Below are 20,349 nucleotides of genomic sequence, written 5' to 3'. Positions count from 1 at the left end.
TAAATCCTGTCTGTTTTTTGTTTTTTGTATTTCAAGAGCGAATTGCTCCACAATATGAATACAGATTGATCACTTATTTTGTTGGTAACTATCTCCACTTCTTTCCAACCCACAGTGCTATCCAGCCTGTGACTTTGTACCTGCCCAGATTCCCCTAGGTCTGAGGCTGGTAACATAACCATGGCATTTTTTCCACAAAAAATGTTACACAGTCCATGGTAGAACTTCAGACATTACCACAAAGTAATGGAATACGTGTGGCAGGACACCTTTAAGTCCCTGCTAAAGACACACCTTTTTACTCTGGCCTTTGGTCCTAGCTGAGTCTGCTGGGCATCAAATGTCTTTTAATGTGTTTTGTTGTTTCATGTTATTTGTAACAATGTGTTTTACATGATAATTCTGTATTTGATATTTTACCTTGCTCAGCACATTGGTCAACCAAAGTTGTTTTAATGTGCTAAATAAATTAATTTGACATTGACATTGGACACATCCATATACAGTATCTGCTGTTAATGAAATACGACATAATATAGAGCATCCATATGTAACAGAGTTAAAAATGTAGTGTATTGTTATATATGATTTTCGCCAAAAAACAAATGAACAACCTTGGTTAATAGTTGTGAATGGAGCCACCCTTGGCCATTTGGTGTACTACAGATCTGCTGCGTGTAGTCTCACGTTGCTTCCCTACCTGATCAGAGAAGCTGTATACTTTTGATCGGGTAGGTGCAGTGTACAAACTACTTCACCCAGTATATCAGTTTTCTAAAAATGCTGTAAATGTGTACACTAAAGCCTGAAGACAATGTTCTGATTTGTTTTCCAAAGGAAAAATAAAGAAAAGAAGAAAAATTCAACATTGCGCCTCTGTCTTGACCACTGTTACACATCCAGTACATGGGCTACATTAACAAGATAACCAAAACAGCAAAAAACGGGTGTTTCCATGATTAATATTGTTTGAATGCAGGACTTTTACTTGTAATTGAGTATTTTCAAATTGTGGTGTTACTAATTTTATTTAAGTAGATTTGAATATTTCGTCCACCACATCCATGCAGTTATCACATTTAAACATATAGACCTGTGTGTGTGTGTGTGTGTGTGTGTGTGTGTGTGTGTGTGTGTGTGTGTGTGTGTGTCTCTAATGTATGTAAATGGATGTAAATGGACGCACTAACTGCAAGTTGCTAGACTGCGTAACAGCCGTGCGCACACCCGGAAAAACACAACCCCACGTGTGGACCATAGACAGTTTTGGACCTGGGGACGTTCTCTTAATACAGCCATGCCTGGGGATGGAAAAGGGTCAAGCTCACAAAGAAAAACGATTATCACCGGAATTTACCTTTAGCTTTCAGAATAAAATGTAAAACTAATTTGGCACGTTAATGTAATTAAGGTAGGTGTCAACTATACTTTTTTCCATACATAATTCAACAATGTATAGGCGTTACAATGTGATGTATAATAAAACCAAGACGCATATTTTGTTACTGTCAAATGACTGTCTAATGTTACACCTACTACAGGCTATCAAAATGCCAACCTTAAAATAAAAATAATAAAATAAAATTGCCCTTGCCATCATGTCTCATTGTATTGTATGTTTTCATTGTAGTTTGTTGTCGTTTAGAAGGGATTTTAAACAAAATCTTCTATGAAGCTTTCATTTTGGAGGTTGATAACGGAAGTAGTTTGGTTCATTTTGGTGGAGCTTAAACTGGCCAGGAGTTTCATGAGGTTCTCTGCTGCACAGATCCAGTAGCCTCACCAACAAACAGGTATTACTTTTAACAAACGTATTGTTACTTTGCTGACATGTTTATGGAATTCGCTGGAAAGGAGTCTCTGTGCTCATGCTGGCTCGCGGCTGTTTAGTCCGGTGCGTAACCTAAATTCAATGCTTTTGGCCGTGGTTAGCTCGTTAGCCGACCGTGCTAGCGTGGATATAACGTTAAATAAAGTTAGCTAACGTAACTCCTTTCTTCTGTTTTAGTTTGTTCGAACTATGACGTTAATTTTTCTCCGTCAACTTATTTGTGATATGTGGTTTTGCAACATACATTAATTCCAATGCTGATAAACGTTAGTTTGAAAATAAATGGGGAAAACAGTTAGTTTACCTAGCTATACCTTCGTGTTAAGGGTTAACTTAACGTAACTTTTCATATGACTTTAGCTAAACGTTTATTTTACACTGCATTAACAGCAAGTACAGTATTCAAACTGGACAGTGTATCTTACTATTACATTGAATGGGCCCTTAGCTAAATTAAAAACTGAGCACCCTTCGATTATCCTGCTTCATCATCATCACGTAGATGGGTGCTTTCCGACCGGATAGTACTTGTACTTTTTAGAGAAAAAGTACACTTCTAAGCAGTTCTAAGAACTACTCTCCCCCAAAATCTTTTTTTCCGTTTGCATTCCCACTGGCCAAGTGGCCATAGGGACTGGTAGGAGGGGTAAGGGAGTGACGCACGCACGGCGACGGTCTTTATAGCATCGTCACTAGACCTTAGCGCCACATACAACAACAAATGATGCTAATACTTGTGCACTTTTCCTATATTAAATGCCCGTCCATTCTCGTAGTAATTCAGGTAATGTTTTGCTCAACACAGACGGGGCTTTATTATACTCGGAACAGACTGTGTGTGTGTGTGTGTGAGTGTGAGAGACGGCCCAGGACACGCTTGTGGAGTTTAACTCCGAAAAGACAGTTAACCACAGGTTCCCGTTAATCTTATGATGGACATGTGTTGTGCTATTTAAACAAACGAACCGTCAACGGCGAAATAAAAAAGCCTCTTATTTACGAGAGCGGTCTGAGAGACCTCCAGCTTACCGCGAGGTGTCTGAGCATGACTGGCCGAGCGACGAGCTAGAAGCCGGGGCAGGCGCTTGCTGGCTGTCGCCTCACTTGATGGAGCTTCTGAACTGCGAAAACTTTGACGCAAATTGTCAATTCGGCATCAATTTTCGCAAGACTGCCTATGTTCGAAATCTAAACAGTTAATTTCTCACCTAAAACGTTGTCAGAAGTGAATTTAATGATGAATAAGATGGTGAAAATTGTTAAAAATGTCCCGTTGTTGCTCTGTCTGCAAGTTTCCGAGTTGTGGCAGTGGGCGTGACTTATAAGTTCGACCAATCAAGTACACCTAGGAAAAGGGAAAAGACCCTGCTCTGAAGCAGGAGCTAAAAAACTATGCTAACTGTGAAGTTAAGTGAAGATAATTACCTCTTCTGAAGAGTCCATGTTATTTAATCCTCCGTGTCCTCCTTGCGTACTAGCAACTAGGGCTGAACGATTAATTGCATTTGCAATAATATCGCGATATGTTAAAACGCGATTTCCTAATCGCAAAGGCTGCGATTTGGTCACGTGACTCGCGAGAGCAAATCAGTCTGCACTCTGCAGAGAAAGCATCAACTTAGCACGCAAACGTACACCGTACCTTGAGCAGATTTCTGTCATTCAAACAACTCTGAGTTGTAGTTTAAAACGTTAACAGCCATTTTAATAAAATGTAAGGGTTTTATTCGGGCTCGAGTCCATACATGCAGTTAATGGATACAGGCAAGCAGAACTGAAGGCTCGGTTAGCAACGATTAGCTCTGATTAGCGGTTAGCTCCAGTTAGCTAGCTCCGTTATAAAGCTATGGAGTGGAGGAGAATGCCGCGGGGAGGGGTAACAACCAGACTCTGTTAGATGACATTCGGGGAGCTTTCACAGCAGCGTGGCTGCGTTGTTTCAATGGTTTTATTAGTACAGTTAATCCCAAGACGAGACCAGCAGCAGCATGCTACTACTAACGTAACGATAGCCTCTCTGTCTCTGAGTTCAACGTTGATGCTGTCATGCACGCTGCACGCAACTTCATGAGGGGAGGGAGGGGCTGGAGGCAGCTCCCCTGTGTGCGCTGTAAAAAAAAAAAAAATACACCATTGTATATACTATATTTTTACTTATTTAACTGTCTGGTAAAGTTCAAAAGTGTTTAAAAAGTGCAATGCAAATGTTTATATGTTTATTACAGTAAATAATAATTAAATAATCTAAATACTACTAAGTGTGGTAAAGCCACATCTTTGTTTTTATATTTCTGCAATCTGCACTTTAGTTTGTGTGATTTGTTTCTGACTTTCATATATGTTTACACCAAGCTTGGTCAGTGCTCAGTATACTACTGTGACTGAAGTAGTTAAATAAAAGATGTCATTCATATAAATTCCTGCATCACCTCATTTCATCATCACATTCAGGCCTGGCCTCCAGCTGTTTAATCTATCTAATCTTGTGTGTTCATACTATACAATTATGTATTGCTTGTCTTTGTTGAATAATACAGAAGATAAAGAGCTTAAAAAAATCGCATATTAAATCGCAATCGCAATATTTTTGAAAAAAATCGCAATTAGATTATTTTCAGAAATCGTTCAGCCCTACTAGCAACTGCATGGAGAAGGGGAAGGGGGGCTTGTATCATGTGTTGTTGTTACTTATCCTCATGGGGGCAAAAGAAACGACGCACTATAGCTTTAATAGACTGTCAAAGCTTGTGCAAAGCTCAAGAGACGTGAAACTTAAAGTGCTCATATTGTGCTCATTTTCAGGTTCATAATTGTATTTAGAGGTTGTACCAGAATAGGTTTATGTGTTTAACTTTCAAAAACACTATTTTCGTTGTACTGCACATTGCTGCAGCTCCTCTTTTCACCCTGTGTGTTGAGCTCTCTGTTTTAGTTACAGAGTGTTCCATCTTTGTTGGGAGTTGCACATGCCCAGTACCTAGGTAAGCACTGCTAGCTAGTCAGTTGCAGAGTAAAGAGTAAAGATGCGGTGAGTGCGGTAGTGTTGCGTCACCGCTGGTATTGCCGTGATGCGGTTATAGTCACAGCCCTAGCATTGACACAGAAGACAAGTCATAAAAACAAACAAAATACAAATTCAAGACACACCCACTTCATTACATGACACGCCTGTAACCAAGTTGTTCTGGCAGCTGAACCTAACTAAACTACAACTGTTGTAAGGGTGTTTTTTGTAGTTTGTGTGTCCTGAAGTACTGTGCTCCAGCAGATAGAATTATTTGGAAATCTTCGCCGACTTCCTGAGCTGTTCCGACTTGAGGGGGCATTCACGGGTACGTGAATACAAGTGAGTTGAGAAGTAGGGCTGTAGCGATACACTAATCTCACGATACGATATGATACACGATATTCAGCTCACGATACGATATATATCACGATATTTAGCCAACGATACGATTCAATATAATTCGATACACTATTTTCTGAAAGATTTAAAGGGGACAGGGATTTTGGTGACATCTTGTGAGTGTTCCATTTACTTGGATTTAATTAATTGAACTGAAAACTAAAAACATCAATATATGTCTCTGACTGGACAGAGAGTGTACAGCTTGCAAATGCTGGACAAATTGAATCAAAGATGTGTTGAGAAAATTAGCTCCATTTATTGAAAGCTTACAAGCCTTTGAAAAGTAAATAAAGTGCAGTATTGCAATTAACAAGAGTTAAAAAGTGCAGCAAGCGGCTTAAAAATCGATACTTTCTGGGGGGGGGGGATATCGATTTATATCGCAGAATCGATAAAATTGCTCAGCCTTATTGAGAAGTCATTAGTGCCGGCGCCTGCATGAATGCAGCATTAGATAAAGCTTTGTAAGTTTGAATATAATCCACAGCACTAGTGCCTCTGGCAGGGTTAATAAAGGTAAAATGATCTGTGGATCTTTTTATCTGAAGACCAGCTTTCAAAGATTTAAAATGTGTACATTTCAGATGGAGGAAAAATTATCAGTGGAGAATGGCCACGTGTTACCAGTGCACAAGGAGGGGGAAGAGGAGATGGAGGTTACCATGACAACGCAACTAGAAAATCTCATCGTAACCCCTGCCAATGCAGACACATCATCAAATACAGAAACAAAACCAGAGGAAACAGGAGATGTACACACAGACTCGCCAGCAGCAACGCTTCCTGTACACAGTGTGTCTAAGACGGAGGACTGTGACGACGATGAGTCAGGGGATTCAGACAGGTACACATACACACACACACACACACTCACTAGGGCTGTTGGAACGAATTCCTGAAGTCGAATATAATTTGAATAGTATAAAAATCAATACTATTCGAATGCTGAAATTATTATTTGAATGTGATTTTTTTTATTTTTTTATTTTTATAAATATTTTGACTAACGTTAGCTAATCTCCCTCTTCTCGCCTTGGCCTACCCGCATGTGAAAACGAATGCTTTTGTCATGTCACGTCTGAACAATAAGTAAGCGGGAGTGAGAAACACAAGGCATTGTGAGGTCTTAAGATCACGGAGCTATAACATTAGCACAAGGGGGGAGTGACCGGCTGCGGCTGGAAATCGGAAGAAGGATGCAAAATAGTTTTAACATTACTTTAAAATCGACCGAGCCCAAATGCTTATGTTATCAATAGTTAGCTCGTTCTGGTTTCCTAACTGCGTCGCGAGTTGTAGGAGCTTAGCTGGGAGCTTCATGGAGACAGCTAAAGTTTATGTTAGCTGTCAGTTAGCTTCGACTTCATTTAGTACCTTCTAATAGCTGTATTCTCAGTAACGTGACAATCTGAAAGAAACAGGTTGCTTATAAATCACAAAAAATCTGCCCACAGTCTAGGGCTGAACGATTAATTGCATTTGCAATAATATCGCGATATGTTAAAACGCAAATTCCTAATCGCAAAGGCTGCTATTTGGTCACGTGACTCGCGAGAGCAAATCAGTCTGCACTCCGCAGAGAAAGCATCAACTTAGCACGCTAACGTACCATGAGCAGATTTCTGTCATTCAAATTGGTGCCAAATTCTATGCAGGAAAAACCCTGAATAAATACTGGTAATAAATTCATAATACTAACCATTAAATTTCGGATGGACTCCAGCCGTCTTCTCTGCGGGGAAAAAGATCGATGTGGGGAAAATTGATCGGCCGCCCAAAATACCCTGATCGGGTGATTTCACTCATTTTAAATGGCTCATCAACTATCGGCAGCAAATAAATGATCGGGACGTTGTACTGTTTCTGTTGATACAGTTTGTGCTCAAACCCAGCCCCACTCGCTCACAAGTTCTCCTCAGTGTTTCCGCTGCTAACGTTCTGTTTTGGAATTTAAATGAGCATTTCCATGAGTAGGAGAACTGCAAGGAGAGGAAGAGGGAGTGAGACGTAGGTGAGAGACGTGACCTAAGACCTTGTTCCGTATCGGCCAGCCCTAACACACACACACACACACACACACACAGTTTGACACAAGGCTTATTGTTGATGTATTACGACTAAACATGCTGGTTAAAGTACAGGAATGGAAACAAATAACCGACTCTGATGCTCTTCCCTGTCCCCAGTGACAGCTCTTCCTCCTCCTCCTCTTCGTCCTCATCCTCCTCTTCTCCCTCTGCCCCTGTTTTTGAGGAGGATGATGATGAGGGTTTCAGCCAACCGGCACCGATCAAAACCAGGGATGAAGTCCTGCTCGAGGTCAGTCACTTATTGTATGTTTGAAGACTTCAGCTGTTATTTTAAATGTTTGATTAAGAGATCCATGGTGTAGTGTGGCGCTCGGACACAGGCAAGGGACTAATAATGCCCGGTTGGGTCACTCAGGTGAGGGTGTCTTATGATCAAAGACCCGAAACACCAAGCTGCATCATCCACATTCAGATGGTGTTCCTCCAAATTACAACTAGTTAAAACATTTGTTTTGATCAGGCTGTAACAAAGCGAAACCAACACGGAACCCAGTGTTTCTCCTTTACTCATTCTGCAGCAGTGTGCCGCTGCTAAAATTTCATGATCTTTAATATCCTCTGCTCATGTTTCACCGAGTGCAGAGATTGCTGAAATACATGGGCATGGAGGCAGCATCAGCACCTCTGCAACAGAGCATGTCCATCATAATCAGCTGTAGCTTCCATGTGCTCTGGAGTTCGGTTCACTTCAGGTGAGAACGCAATCCGACCCAAATATAGGAAGTGAACCAACAAACTATATACGGACATTAGGGCTGTAACGATGTGCGATATGAAACCGAAATTGCGACGCTCCATGAAAGAGTGTCGCGGAGTGAGAAGGCAGAATCACGACACACCCCTTCCAACTCCCAGAGTTATCCTTCCCATCCAGATCCAATGCTACCACATCTTTAAATTACTATTAGTTAGGCCTGTCACGATAACAAATTTTGCTGGATGATAAATTGTCCAAGAAATTATTGCGATAAACGATAATATTGTTGTTCCGAGACCATTTTCATCTAATATAATGATAATGGCATAAAAATGCAGGTACACCTTTTCAAAGATCAATAAACGTTTATTTCTAAAGAATATTTAACACTGGAACTGGAAGACATTTTAAATATCCGCAATATGTCTTTGATCTCCTTTTAGTATGTCGTCTTTCACGCTGTTGTACAGTTGTGGAATTGCCGTTTGTGACACGTATGTTCTCCCAGGCAATTCGTACTGGCTGTCAAATGTTTGCAGCATTCCTCGAGTGTTTGTGTGATTGTGTAAATGTCATTTATCAGTCTGGTTGTTACCCCTGTCCGTGGCAGTCTCATCCACTCCTATAACGGAGCTAATCGCTGCTAATCGCTGCTAACGGAGCTTTCAGTTCTCCGTGCCTGTATCCATTAACTGCATCTATGGACTCGAGCACGAATAAAACCCTTAATTTTATTAAATTGGCTGGACGAGTTTTAAAGTACAACTAAGAGTTGTTTGAATGACAGAAATCTGCTCAGATAAGATCCTAATGAGTGAAACAGGACATGTAACAGTATGATCCCCAAAACACAGATAAAACACTTCAACAAATGAACAATGATCTAACAAACAAGGTGAACAAGAATTGACTTTAGATAGCCCTAGTCTTATGTGATTCAACAGGAGTTAGGAGGAAATAGTGTTGAGATTAATAATAACATGTCACTTTCTGTGAAGCTTGCAGATTTGTATTCTCAGAAGTTTAATAAATGCTGCCAAGTGCACTAAACTTTATTTTTTCATTGAAAAGTTTATTTTCTTCTTACCTGTTTCGTTTATTTAATATAATTTTCATACATTATTTATACAATATACAGTATGTTTTTACATTTATACATTTTTAATTGAAGTATACAAGTGTAGATTGGTGAAGTGTTCAATAAATGTTTTTGTTGAGAAATTCTGTGTATATTTGTGTTACATTTTATCTTTCAAATAGAGGTTTAAAAACAAGCACATATCGGCCAAAATAAATCGGCAGCATTTATCGGCCGTCGGCTGACCCTGATTTCTAAAGATCGGCATCGGCCAGAGAAAACCCATATCGGTCGACCTCTAGTCTGCGCAAAGTCTCGTAGCTTGCCAGCCCTTGGAGGAAAAAAGTCTGTATTTCTTAGTCATCCGTTTTACAGAAGCCGATTACTCCAATACTCCACACTTCTGTGATTCCACCAGGAAACCACCGCGCTTACAGGCTGTTATTCCCTGAAGCCGAGATAAAAGTTGAAACATAAGTTGAAAATCAAAGGTTGACTATTAAGCACAAGAGGTGTCACTAAGTGACTTTGAGACTGTTTAGTTTTTGGTTAGGGGTTTGCTGTGATCCTAAAGAGAACTGTTTTGGTGTTGAAAGAAAAGACTAAGTTGCTGCAGTAAGTTAAATGTAAGACTTGGAGTATTTCAGTAACTGTGTATTAGTCTTAGTTTTGTAAGTGTCGGACAGGGACTTGGTATCGGCAGATATTCATTATTTAAAGGACAATTCCGGCGCAAAATGAACCTAGGGGTTCTGTTCTGTATTTGTACCGAGTCGAACGTTCTCTGGGACATGTTTTCATGCTAATCGAATGCATCTCTAGCTTTAAACAAGCTACCGCAAACCAGTGATTAGCTGCTAACGCTGGCTTTCGGGGCACTTGGTAAATCACTATTTTCTACCACTAACAAGGCTCAAAATAGCACCATACTTAAACAGTAGCATAATGAGGGTCCCTACATGCAAACCAAAGCATTGAGAACTTTGTAAGTGTACAGACGGTTTATTAAAAAGATAGATTGTGAAGACAGTTGCGTTCGTGTTTACATTTGGGCACCATCTTAGCATGAGCAGTCGAATCACGAACGCTGTGTTTGTGGTTAGTGGACTGTTTTCTAAGATGGTGCCCGAATGTAAACACGAGCGCTACTGTCTTTATAATCTATCTTCTATCTCTAATCCACACTGTTTGTGTGTAGGAGCTGCCGGCAGTGGAGGAGGTGTCAGTGTCATTACCAGAAGACGCAGAACTGCAGCCTGTAGGAACAATCTCCAGTATTATACAGCAACTTGGTAAATATACACACACACATGCTAATGTCACACTGCAACTCTGATTCCTAAAGAACTGGAAAAACTCAACTCTTCTCAGGTAGAGGATGATGTAAGTAGAGGCTTTTAATGTGTCTTTAACCACACTTTTGCTGTCTGCAGTTATAATCCAGTCTCTGAAAGACACGCCCCCTCTGACTGATGACAGCATCATCTTTAGATCTGATAGGCTGGCTGTTGGCAAGGTGGGTGGACCAGCAGGCGCGGTCTGTATCATTGTCTACTTGTGTTTTATGTTATCGGGTTGTTTGCATCCTGTTGGTTTCTACATGGTAATGTCCTTTTTATGTGTTCTAGGTGTTTGAGGTGTTTGGTCCAGTGTCCAGTCCACTGTATGTTTTACGTTTTAACTCTGCAGACGAGATAAGCAGCAAGGGGCTGACGGACGGACTGACTGTTTATTACACACCGGCCATCAAAGAGTACACAAAATACATCCTCACACAACAGCTCAAAGTGTAAGTGCACGCACACACACGTATAGTTATATATTTGTTGTTGTTGCATAGAACACATTAAAGTTAGACAAATATAATGATTAGTTTGTTGAGCAGTAGTCAATTTTGATATGATGTGAAGTTTGTTTCTGACCAACCCTAACTGTGTGTTAAAGTGAACATGTTTTCCTTCAGTTTTAAGGGATCTGATGCATCCTGGAAGAACGACCAAGAACCACCAGAGGAGGTGAGCACCCAGACAGGAATGTTCTAGAAGATTTAGTAGATAATGTTACGACTGTTCAGCGTTCATACAGACTGAGAGTCATATTAGGATCGAAACAAGTAAATCTGAAGAAAGTGACAGCTGTAGCTGAACATGTTAAGACTTATCTAAACTTCCGCTACGCTCATAAGATTTAATTTTTCTTTATTATTAAACTATACTTGATAGGTCTGCTAATTGGATTTTATTTTCTGACCGATAACCGACCCTCGTTAACCGATCATTAACCTACAGCAGGCAACAGAGTCCCAGTACATGTCCAGGACAATCGGACAAACTTTATGCACTCCATGTCCGTAGACCGCTGTGGACTTATAGCAGTCGCGATGTTGTGCATTGTTGTGGACACGTGCAGCCACTTTCCTGGAACCACTTGTGCGATCGACACAAGTCCACAGCCGTCGGAGTTAGTGTCCACCTCAGCCACCTGCGAGGTTGTCAGATGTGTGTCTGCCTGCAGGGCTTAAAGTACTCCGGAGTGGTGCCGGATTTCCAGCCTATGACTATTTTAGAAAAATAAATAAATTAAAAAGTCCACATGGGATTTGTTTCTGATGCGCTGGGTTTAACCAAACATCGTAGTTCTATCTAACAATGGTATTAGGCTGACCAACGAGTTCTAGCCAATCGGAGGGAAACTAGGACGGCTCTTTGCCAAGAAACATGAGTATCATTTGGTAAATGTGGTATCCGTGGTAACGGTATAACGCGGCTAAAAAATGGAGGCAAAGTTTATCAAAGAAGATACAGCTTTGGTTGAGAAAAGAGTTAAAAACCGATGGCACTGGGCATCGATAGAGGAAAAGGGAGGAGAAGCCGTTCAGCACTTGGTGCCACAAATTGAGGGAGCCGGAGCTTCTGCAGCGTATATTCAAGGAAGACAGACCTGCCAACATGTACGCATTTTTCCTACACGGCACGCATTTTGACCCTTAAGTACGCTTGTACGATTCGCTGCTCTTTGCTGCATTTTGTTGCATCTTTCATTTCGCCGGTTTTAGTTTCTAGGCAATCTATATGACGTTGATTCTGCCGCTGAGCCACAGCGTGTGTAATGGGATGTTTTAGTTCAGACAGAAAGGTCATGGGTTGACTATAAGGGGATTTTTCTGTCTGGACAGAAAAGGTTATGTTGCGGACATCAATGAAAAATTACTGCATAAGAGAAGTGACTCCCAGATGCGTGCGCCCAGATTATCATCCTGCTATAGCAAGATATTTCCTGGTTTCATCCTTAGAAAACAGGATGCTGTTCCTCTGCTATATATACATATACTCTTGTCTTTTTGTGCTACTTTGAGATCTTTTCCACTGTACTCAGATACGTGTGCTGTGTAACTTGATCTCCTTGCTTGCAAGCAATAATACATTTGAACAAACTATCACGGAACAACTTGTCTCTGTTTGAAACTTCTTTATTGCCCAGTCTGTTGACCGAAATCTTAGACCACACGTGTAAGTGGAGTGAAAAGCTTTTGGCCAATCAGAGCGCTGCATTTTAACCCTCCGCCCACCTGCCCCTCCTAGCTAAATGCTTCGCACGTTTAATTAAATTCAGTGCCTCAAGCAAGCTAGGCTGGCCGGATAACTGTAGGCTTGTATGCCATGGCTGAACCGCCTCAAAAAAAGGTTTGGAAACCACAGCAATTTCTTGACAGCTATCGGGAGAGATGGCCTTGAATCCACATGTCTAAGCTACCTCATCACACGTTCTGCACCGTGTGCAAGACAGGCATCGATATCAGTCAGGAAGGGACAACAGGTAACGAACGCAGTCCCACACACAAATACTGAGTCGGGTATGGCTGCAGCCTGGAGACTTCCCATCTCATGCCTGCTAACTTAACCGTGACTTAATTTAGAAAATATTTCACGATTTCGTAGGCTATTCATAACATCTGAATTTACCATTGTATTCTGAACATCTGAGTTTAGCGTTGGACATGCCCAGGCATGAGACGGGATGAGCATGAGACAGGAGGTCTCCAGGCTGCAACCATACACTTGCAAATACTCCCTTCCCACCCTCCGAAACATAATGATATTAAAAATAAAAGGATGATAAGAAAAAAACGTTCATAGTGGCTAGCCTGTCACACCCGCCATCCTTCCCATTAGTAGGGGGCAGTTAGAAAGTGGTGGAATGGCTAGAAAACTAGAAGGTTTTAGACAGGCTAGGTGCTGATTAACGTAAGATAAAGGTAACAGTTAGGCTATTTTTTAGCCTACTTGAATTTATGAACATAAATAATGACCTTGACATCATAACTGGGAGTCCAGCTGTTACGAGCTCAGTTAATGATGCATAGCATACAGTAGGGCTATTTGCTAGGCCAATGTGATGGCAACTGACATAATGCAATGTCAACCTTTGAAATCTGAAAATATCTGACCCATGTTATTTATTAGCCTATAATCGTGTGTCTGCCAGGCTTCAATTTTGTGTTTTTTTAGTAGTTGCTTTAGGCCTATTTAAAGTTGCTTTATGAGTAAATCATTACTCTGACTACTTCAGTAATCAGAAGAAGGCTATGTGTTAACCTGGTCTTACTCTCATCTTTAACACAGAAGTACTTAGGCCTATTTATTAGCTCTCTCTGCCTTCTATTGGCTAGACTAACAAATATATGGGCACAAAATTGGACAGGACATAAGAAAACATTTGTGTAGTTTCAGTACACCTACAGCCATTCATCCACTCCATTCTTCTACACAGTAATAATGTATTGTAATCTAGGAGGTAGTGATGAGCCAAACAATGTATTGAATATAAATTACATATATCTAGTTTTGTGTGTGTGATGTAATTGATATTTGTAACAATATGCAGGAATATGACCTACTCATAGTAGCCTATCATAATCTACCCCCTCTCCACCTACATTTTCAGATTGTAGACACCATGTGTCTATTATGTATTATGGTGTTAGGTATCTCATAGGTTTCTCCCTGGTGGGTGGGCAACCGTGGAGCGTACATTGGTGGCGGGCTGTCGAGTGCGCACGCGCGGGAGTGGGGGGGTTGTACTCATAAAATTTCTTCAAGGTTGGCAGGTCTGGGAAGATACTGTAACGTTACAGCAGCAGCTCTAAGAAGGTGCTTGCTGGTCATGACTTAGATGCTAGTCACAAGCTTGAGTCTGTGCTCTCTGTCATACGAGTACGTTACTGGGAACGACGGCTACCCAAACCCGCTATCACTGCTCCTTCAATGACCGACCGTGTTTGTGATCTGTGTGCACGTTCATAGCGGAACAGGATTTTCCATTCAAGATGGCCCAGCCACAGGTCGATCTGTGTAAAAACAGCATGCCAGTTATGAAATAGATTGCATAGCCTTTTTTCTTTTTTTAACATGCAACACACTGTTTTAATTCCTTTTTTTTGGTAATCGGCCAATCGGTTAAATGGTTAATTTTTAACATCCCTTATTCTTAACCTCTCTTTTCTCTCCAGGCTTTAGATTATAGTGATGATGAGAAAGAACAGGAAGCTAAGAGGAAAGGGAAGAACTCCAGAAAGAAGAGGGACAATAACAACACAGGTATTTGCACACGTAAACAGGAAGTATATTCTGTATTCAGTTCAATTACTGACTTGTTTGGATGGTTCTACACTGTTACCCTCTGAAAAAAGTCTAAATTTGAAACTAGTTAACTTTCCCGTAGTATGTGATCTTTTTTCTTACTTTTCTTTACGTTTTTCTCCCCCCATCCAGATAATCCTGCCCACGTTCCCCAGAACACCTTGCTACAGCAGCGTAATGCCAGGGGTTTCCCACCAAGACATGCAGGAGCTCCACTCAGGCACCAGAACCCGAGGAATAAACAGCCACAGTTTAGCCACGCAACCGCTCCACCCAGACACATGCTCCCACCACCCAGACACACGCATGTCCCTCCCATGTACCTCCCCCCTCCCTGCCCCTACCCACCTCCCCCTCATCACATTTTCCACCCACCCAACTTCCCTCTGTACCCCCCCCCTCCTCCCTCTTTCTTCAATCCATCTTTCTCCTCTCCTCTTTGGCCACCAAACTCTGTCCCCTTCTCTGACCTCCCACCCCCTCCCCCCCCACCACCACCCCCTCCCCCCCCTCAGTGATGTTCTTTACAAGTACACACTGAGCTGCTGGGGAGTTGATGTTTTGGTTCATCTTGTTAAAAGAAGATGTAATATGTTTGTAGACTGTCAGACAGCTGGACAAGGCTCTGCTTATTAGCAGTGTTTAGCAAGCTGTACCATCACTGACTATAAAATAAAACATTTTCTTAATGTAGCTGATGGAGCCCACTGATGATGAGACCAATCACATATTCTGTCACTGCAGTGTTTTTAAGTTTTAAATATTTTTTTAAAATATATATATATTTTTTTTTACATCTAGTCCTTCTGAGGGGAAGTAGTCCCTGATCAAAATGGTATTTTTCTATTTGTCATATTCCAAGTAAATGTGACCATTTTCTTTGTCAACTGTCACTGAAACTGCACACATGCACACTGAAACACCGGAGAGGCAACAGGCTGCCATTCATTGTGAGGTGAACCTCAAAATCATGCTGCGACTTGAGACTCAAACTGCACAAAGTGGCCGAGTTGAGAAACATTCAACTTTATGCAGCCAACTATTTGATTTCCCCACTTAACACAAAATAGTTATTTTCTATTCTAACTCAACTGGGTAAAAGAACTTTGAACAAAACGGAGACAAAACTGCTTGTTACGGTTAGTGGATTCTTTAGAATATATCCTTTTACTATGTTTGGAGGACTTTTATAAGAGAGAAAGTGTGCAAATTAACTACTTCGTCTTGCACCAGTGTAATGGCAAATACTATGATAATATAATAGAAAATAGAAGTTTGTAAATGACATGCCCAACATCTGAGAGAAAAGCGGGAGCCTGCTGTTTTTAGTCCGTGTGTGTGTGTGTGTGTGAACGAGGCGTAAGATGTACAGATGCTACAACTTCTTCTGAATCTCAATGAAATGCTGTATGTTTGAATGTCAGTAAAGACACCTGAGCCAACAAGGGTCACATGACTGATTTTGGTGTCATTATTTGACAGCTAAGTTGGCCAACAGGATATTTATGGAAAGCTTCCTTTACAGTAGCTGCATCTCATGTCCCTTAAATTGCATCCCCGACTCCTTCACTTGCCTCCCTTCTGAGGAAATCATGGGAGCAGAGCGGAAACGAGCAAATGTGTTTTAGAGGGATGAGATGTCCTTTCCTCTGAAGCGTCGCATGAATTCGTCAGCTGTTTGGGCGGCGTTAGCAACTCCTCAGCTGCACAGCTTCCAGAAAGGCTGCTCTCGTGTTTCCTTGGCTATATCCCCTCGATGATCCCTCCTCTATCCTCGGGATAGAAATAAGAGCTTTGAGACGGCCTTAACCGAGGATGGACAGAGCCACTTCCGGTTCAGTCGAGGACCGAAGAGCTATCAAATAACGGACATGCGATGTACCTAGAGTGTTTTTAGTAAAACTTGACTTGAATTATGTGCATCCTAACCCCCAATTTCCACTGGATGTGGAACGGCGGCGGAGTCATTAGGTTTCCATTAAAGTCAATGTGTGTATTTCCACTGACTGCAGAACGGCTGCGTTCCGACTGCGTCCCAGCAAATACACAGAGCTTCTATTTTTGCCAGACGCCGGAGAGATCCGCAGCAATTCAGCACACGTGAGATGTGTGTGACAGGAAGTCGAGCACAGAAACAAAATAAACATCTGGTTCATTTTCAAAATAAAATACACCGTGCTCACGGCGGATCATATTTCCCTGCACTACACCTTGAAAACACAGCACAAAGTTGTTTCCCCTCTACTCCTCTGGATGGAAACAAACTGTTGTTGGTTTTATGGTTCTATTCTACGTGAATTCGCGAGATACTGTGGGTCCTCGTGACTACAGCTGTCAGTCATGGCCGCAGCCGTGCCGCAAGAAATTCGGACTTGGTGGGTATTGACGGACGGCGGAGCACACAGCCATTCCGCAGCGGAGCCGGTCCGCAGACATTCTGCATTCAGTGGAAATCTGGAGTAAACGTGCTTGTGAGTGCATGTTCCATCAGTGTAGCGCAAGGCATCTTCAACAGGGGGTCCTTGGAGTCAATGCCGGAGGGCCTCCAAATTATTGTTAATTTTTAATATTAATATTAATATGTTTAAGTCTTAACATGACTCCAACATATTATTAGCAAATATACACTCACCTAAAGGATTATTAGGAACACCTGTTAAATCTCTCGTTAATGCAATTATCTAATCAACCAATCGCATGGCAGCAGCTTCAATGCATTTAGGGATGTGGTCCTGGTCAAGACAATCTCCTGAACTTTAAACTGAATGTCAGAATGGGAAAGAACGGTGATCTAAGCAACTTTGAGCGTGGCATGGTTGTTGGTGCCAGACGGGCTGGTCTGAGTATTTCACAATCTGCTCAGTTACTGGGATTATCTAGGGTTTACAAAGAATGGTCTGAAAAAGGAAAAACATCCAGTATGCTGCAGTCCTGGGGGGTGAAAATGCCTTGTTGATGCTAGAGGTCAGAGGAGAATGGGCCGAGTGATTCGAGCAGAGTCAGAATTTGGCATAAACAGAATGAGAACATGGATCCGTCATGCCTTGTTACCACTGTGCATGCTGGTGGTGGTGTAATGGTGTGGGGGATCTCTTTCGCCTTCAGAACTGCATTAATTCTTTGATTCAACAAGGTGCTGGAAGCATTCTTTAGAAATGTTGGCCCATATTGATAGGATAGGGTCAAACACGGTATTAGTATGGTGTTCCTAATAATCCTTTTAAGTGAGTGTAAATCCCCACTGTTTACTGGCCTATAGATAAGGTAGTCACTAAGGCCATCCACAGATACAGATAATACTAAGGATTCACTGTGCCACATGTATGTTTAACATTAAAACATGATTTATAAAACCATGGCAATTATTATTTTAATAACTTAGTATTCTATGCAAAAAAGGTATGTATAAAGGCTATTTTAAGCCAAGGACCCCTTAACTGAAAGAGAGATGGAGCAGGGACCCCCTACTAAGTTGCATATTAAATCGGGCCTACAATAACGTGGGGCAGCCTAAAACCTTTATACGTACATTTTTTTCGTAGAATACTAAGGTTTTAAAATAGCCTAATAATTGTTGGTATGATTTTATAAATCATCTTTTAATGTTAAACATACATGTGACATAGTGGATCCTTAGGATGAACTGTATCCGTGGGTGGCCTTAGTGACTACCTTACCTATAGGCCAGTAAGCAGTGGGGATTTATATTTGCTAATATCAGTCCCTCCAAAAAAACGTGATTATGCGATCGCATAATTCAATGCATAATCAGCCAGTCTGCATATTTATGCGGGGGCTGCATTTTTTCAAATTGCCGATTTCCGTGCAAAATATGCGGGGAATTTCATAATCCCCGCATTTTTGTTGCAAAAAAGTCACATATATCTTAGCAGAAAGTTGAAAAATGTTGCGTTTACTTCACACAAGAGCAGCCATTTTCCCCTGTTGCCATGGGAACGTTATGAATTGACGTAATAACGCAACGTGAACATCATCGAAAAGCTGCAAACCCCGCGTTGAAGCCATGAAAGTTCCCGCAATTTTTGCAAGTTCCCACAATTTCATCGCATAAAATTGCATAAATAACCCACATATTCCATTGCATTTTTTAAGAAAACATGCCTCATAATCAAGGAGTTTTGCCTGCAACAATGACAAAAAAACTCAAAAATTCCACATTTTTCTGGAAGGACTGTAATATGTTGAATTCATGAAAACTTTCAAAAATTAACAATAATTTGGAGGCCCTCCTGCATTGACACTGAGGACCCCCTAGGGGTCTGGGACCCCCTGTTGAAAATCCCTGCTTTAGGCTGCCCTACAAGTTATTGAAGGCCCAGTTTAATATACAACTTAATTTTAAACGATTTATGTAGTAGGGGGTCCCTGCTCTGTCTCTTTCAGTTAAGGGGTCCTTGGTTTAAAAAACATTAAAGACCCCTGCTGTAGCGAATAAAATCCGCTTGTTGTGCATCACAGTGCACTTAGAGCAACGTCTGGCCAAATATATATATATATATATATATATATGTGTGTGTGTGGACATACTGATATGATACATTTTATAGAGTTAAAAAAACTCATTTAGAGTTGAACAGAAAAGATGTACATTTAATGTCTTAATAATACACAACTGCTCTGCTGATAATTATCTGTATACTGCTATATTTGCAATATTACACTCAGGCTTCATTCTTTAAATGTATTCTAGTGTGTTATGGTCCAGTCTTAACTGGCTAAGAATGGAAAGGCCTTTGATGGTTTTAAGGCCTGAAATAAGACTGTTGTTCAGTCTGAATTCAGTTGCAGCTACATGTTTGTAGACTATCAAGGACTTAATATTTCTGTGGCATGTGTTTAAAATATTCAACTGATGTGAAAGTGATAGGATACTAGGACATGTCACATGTAAACAGCATATTCCGGTTGGATATTCCGAATAAGGCCTTTTTCTGAATATAGGATTTTCCGATTAAGACGTGGGATATTCCGTTATTATTCTGGTTTTAAAGGCATTATTTATGTATACAGCTCATTCAGAATATGCGTCTCAATCTGGGATTTTACTGGTTTATGGTCAGCTCTGCGTTGCTATGGTTACTGTACACAAACCAACCAGCCACAGTTTGCAAGGCTGCAGACGCGATAAGGAGAAACACAGCTACTTTTAAACATTATCAAAGACTTGGATATCAACAGGTTTTTGGATATGAGCCGACCTTTTCAAGAAGCTGGTTGAAGGAATGAAAGAGGGAGGCTGTGGTCCAACAAGTCTGCCACGGCTGGTAAAATTGGAAAAAAATGTATTTTGCACGGCTACATGTAAACGGGAATATTAGTGGAATATTCACTTTCATTAGCTTAGTCGGAATATTCACTTTCATTAGCTTAGTCGGAATATTGTCTTTTTCGGAAATGTATGCATGTAAACGTAGTCATTGTCATTCATATGTGTTATTGTATGTACTTTATTTTTTTGTACCAGAATGCTTTGTAAAGTCACTATTTTCCCATTTAATTAGCTGCGTCAATGGGAAATACATTTCTTTGTGTAAGATTGGCGTCAGTAGTTGGGGCCTCATTTCACTTGTCCAACATGTTTCTG

General features: G+C 41.0%; 1 protein-coding gene across 2 annotated transcripts; it reads left to right on the top strand.

The window, feature by feature from the left end:
• Positions 1 to 1,715: 1,715 nt before the first annotated feature.
• On the top strand, positions 1,716 to 16,200 carry naf1 (nuclear assembly factor 1 homolog (S. cerevisiae)). 2 transcript variants are annotated; one of them, XM_078266940.1, is made up of 9 exons: positions 1,716 to 1,793; positions 5,825 to 6,084; positions 7,427 to 7,559; positions 10,304 to 10,397; positions 10,539 to 10,621; positions 10,734 to 10,894; positions 11,069 to 11,120; positions 14,615 to 14,702; positions 14,877 to 16,200. In XM_078266940.1, the coding sequence occupies exons 2-9, from the start codon at positions 5,825 to 5,827 to the stop codon at positions 15,260 to 15,262; spliced, it is 1,257 nt and encodes a 418-aa protein (XP_078123066.1). In that variant the 5' UTR covers positions 1,716 to 1,793; the 3' UTR covers positions 15,263 to 16,200. The 2 variants fall into 2 exon arrangements, with proteins under 2 accessions (XP_078123066.1, XP_078123073.1); XM_078266947.1 differs by lacking the exon at positions 1,716 to 1,793 and adding an exon at positions 1,819 to 1,894.
• Positions 16,201 to 20,349: the final 4,149 nt, after the last annotated feature.

Source organism: Sander vitreus, chromosome 2, assembly GCF_031162955.1.
Source record: "Sander vitreus isolate 19-12246 chromosome 2, sanVit1, whole genome shotgun sequence".
Taxonomy (NCBI): domain Eukaryota; kingdom Metazoa; phylum Chordata; class Actinopteri; order Perciformes; family Percidae; genus Sander; species Sander vitreus.
The sequence above is the reverse complement of the archived record's forward strand: the minus strand, read 5'-3'. Positions and strand labels throughout refer to the sequence as shown.

Coding starts and splice junctions, on each gene's coding strand:
- naf1 (XM_078266940.1), top strand. CDS start 5,825: ATGGAGGAAAAATTATCAGTGGAGAATGGCCACGTGTTACCAGTGCAC. Junction 10,622..10,733: donor ATAGGCTGGCTGTTGGCAAG/GTGGGTGGACCA, acceptor TATGTGTTCTAG/GTGTTTGAGGTGTTTGGTCC. Junction 11,121..14,614: donor ACCAAGAACCACCAGAGGAG/GTGAGCACCCAG, acceptor TTTTCTCTCCAG/GCTTTAGATTATAGTGATGA.